Here is a 2,766-nt window from a genome sequence, read left to right on the forward strand (position 1 = left end):
AGAAATGTATATCTCCTATATCTATTAATGTAGTGTAAGGCACATCATAAATAAGAAACGTACTCGTGATGACGTCCAGAGCATCTCTGTCCTCTCGGTGACGTGTAGCGTATACAAGAGCAGGCTGCCTCACCTCAATCTGTCCAGCACCTCTGTGCGGTGCTCTCTGTCCACGGCCCATGCCATTACCACCCCTAGTCTGACCACGGCCTCTCGATGGTTGTCAGATAACTCTCTGTGGCTGTGCAGTATTAGTACCTGGAGCTTGCATCTAATCGACCCTCAACGGACACTCCCTAATATGGTGATCTAATGATCCACACCGTAGACTTGCCCCAACCCTTCTCTAACACTCGTCCTAATGGCGTCTACCACAATCAACACATGGTTGCAGTCCAGTAGTAATAACAAAGGGCCCAACTCTAACCGGCCCATCAGCTTTGGCCGTTTTTTAGGCCTTTGTATAGAACTTGAGGGCTCCGAATCCCTCTTGTTCCTACCTCTCTCTCTGTCACGATTTTGGCGCTCAGCGTGCTTGAACTCCTCGGTGATCTTCACTTTCTCAACCAGAATCAAGAACTCTCGCTCCCTTTGCAGAGCTATCAGAACTCTTAAACTATCTCTGAGGCCATTCTCAAAGCAGACACATCTCTCATACTCCGATGCCACCATATCTCGTGCATAGTGGCTCAATCTCAGAAATTTGACCTCATACTCGGCCACTGATTGGTCCCCCTCAGTAAGATTCAGAAACTCCCTCCTATGAGCTTCCACATAACTAGCTCCCACATGTTTCCCCTAGAAAGCAGTCTTAAAGAACTCCTAGGTCTGATGTTCGGGCTGAGTGCCCTCCTTAACGGTCAGCCGCCACTGGTAAGCCTCATCCTATAGCAATGAGACTGGACCCTTTAATTTCTGTTCAAGGGTGGAATCCAAGTCATCCATAATCCGCTCCGTAGCCTCTATCCAGTATTCGGCTACATTAAGGATGACTCTAGTGACACCCCTAAAAAGTTTAGCTCTATTGGACCGGAGTCGTTCCATAACAGACCAACGGCCCCCAAATCCAGTATTAGTCTCAGCGACCCTCTCCAATATCATTAGAATAGCTTGGGGCAATGCGTCATCCCCAGCCATGCAATCTTGAGACTCAGTCTCAGTAGTAAGTGACATTGGCGTCTCACTCGTGTTTAGATTTGGCATACTACCCGTGAAGAAGACTCAGTTCGAGCTCATCTACAGCCTCTACCTTGACCTCTGGTACCTTGTCCGTAGATACCACGTGCACTCATGATTAGTTGAATTTATCTGTATTACGAATTTTATGAACCAGTTAATGTTTCAGTAATTCAGAGTGATTTTCGCAAATCGCAGTCTCTATCAATTTTGCTACAGTATCAGTTTTACTACAGTTTTAGTATACACTACCTAAAGTGTTTTTAGAATAGAATAGCATAACAGTTTATCAGAATACTTACGGGATCAGTGCCGGAGACTCGGTGTACTGCATTCATAGTCAAATCATTTTAAACCATTTGAAAATCAATTCTTACAAACCAAGTTTTAAAACCCAAATTTCACAGCTGAGTTTTGTAACCTCGCTCTGATACCACTAAATGTAACACCCCAAACTCAGCCTAGAAGTTATGGCTGAATCTGGCGATGTCACATGGAATAGAGTTTTGAAAACTAATTTATTACGATAAAACCATGTTCGTTTGTTACTCTTATTGATTTCAGAAATTGCTTACTCATCCAGTCAATTGTTTTAAAACATAATTCGTTGCAGAAGTTTTAGTAATCATTTATTAAAAAAAATAGTTCATTTTATGGAAAACCTTGGTTATTAGAAAAATCTGTATTTTGTTAAGTTTGAAGTTGTGAGTCCGTAAAAATAGTTAAAATTTCCAAAGTTAAAGCAAAATAGTCCATAAAGTCCAACTACATAAAAATACCCCATAATCAATAAAACCATAAATAAAAGTAAAGCAGTTTAAATACGTGTGGCCACCATCGATTCCTCCGCCGCACCGAACCGTCAGGTCTGGGGATTACTTATAAAGTTAAAACAAAATGGGGTGAGTGTACGTAAACTCAGTGTGTGATCCCCATAGAAAACATATATACAGTCAATCACAATCAAACAGTCAAATGCAGTCTGGGCCTAAACCCATTTCAGTCTCAGTAGTAGTTCGGGCCGTAGCCCATTTTAGTTCAGTATCAGATATGCATAAGGGCTTTAGCCCATCACAGTAACATTAATGCTAACAGTACCAATGAACAGATTCCTACCCAACCAGCCTCTACACACCATCTCCGTCCAACTCTACACTCCATGTGGGGATTAAATCAACCCACTCATCCCTACACGCCAGGTAGTACCGAATGCGGCACAAAATAATAGTTTGTAGCTTCGTTGCCAGTATATTAGGCTTAAGAGCCTTTTAGTACACATCCTCCAAATAAAATCAACCCAACCCCACGCAATGCAACATATAATGGAATGTTATGCTATCACAAATCTATCAGATACACATACAGTTCAGTTTACATGCTTATACATATAACATGCTCAATATATATTTCACATAGTCAATTTCACACAGATAAGTTTTTAAGTAGTGCTTACTGACCCTAAGGAAGGTTCATAGTCGACTTGGGCGACCCGTGCAACCTTAACAAACATTTCAGTGAAAATGGGCTCACACACCCGTGTGGCCCACATGGCCCTAATTTGCCTTGGCCGTATGGATCACACAGCCTGGC

At 42.3% G+C, this 2,766-nt stretch overlaps 1 protein-coding gene across 1 annotated transcript; it reads right to left on the minus strand.

The window, feature by feature from the left end:
* Nucleotides 1-309: 309 nt before the first annotated feature.
* On the minus strand, nucleotides 310-1,173 carry LOC107932392 (uncharacterized). Its single transcript, XM_016864715.1, has 2 exons — nucleotides 901-1,173; nucleotides 310-798 (listed from the first exon to the last, which is right to left on the minus strand). Exons 1-2 carry the CDS (start codon nucleotides 1,171-1,173, stop codon nucleotides 310-312), a joined length of 762 nt encoding a protein of 253 aa, XP_016720204.1.
* Nucleotides 1,174-2,766: the final 1,593 nt, after the last annotated feature.

Source organism: Gossypium hirsutum, chromosome A08, assembly GCF_007990345.1.
Source record: "Gossypium hirsutum isolate 1008001.06 chromosome A08, Gossypium_hirsutum_v2.1, whole genome shotgun sequence".
In the NCBI taxonomy this organism is placed as follows: Eukaryota; Viridiplantae; Streptophyta; class Magnoliopsida; order Malvales; family Malvaceae; genus Gossypium; species Gossypium hirsutum.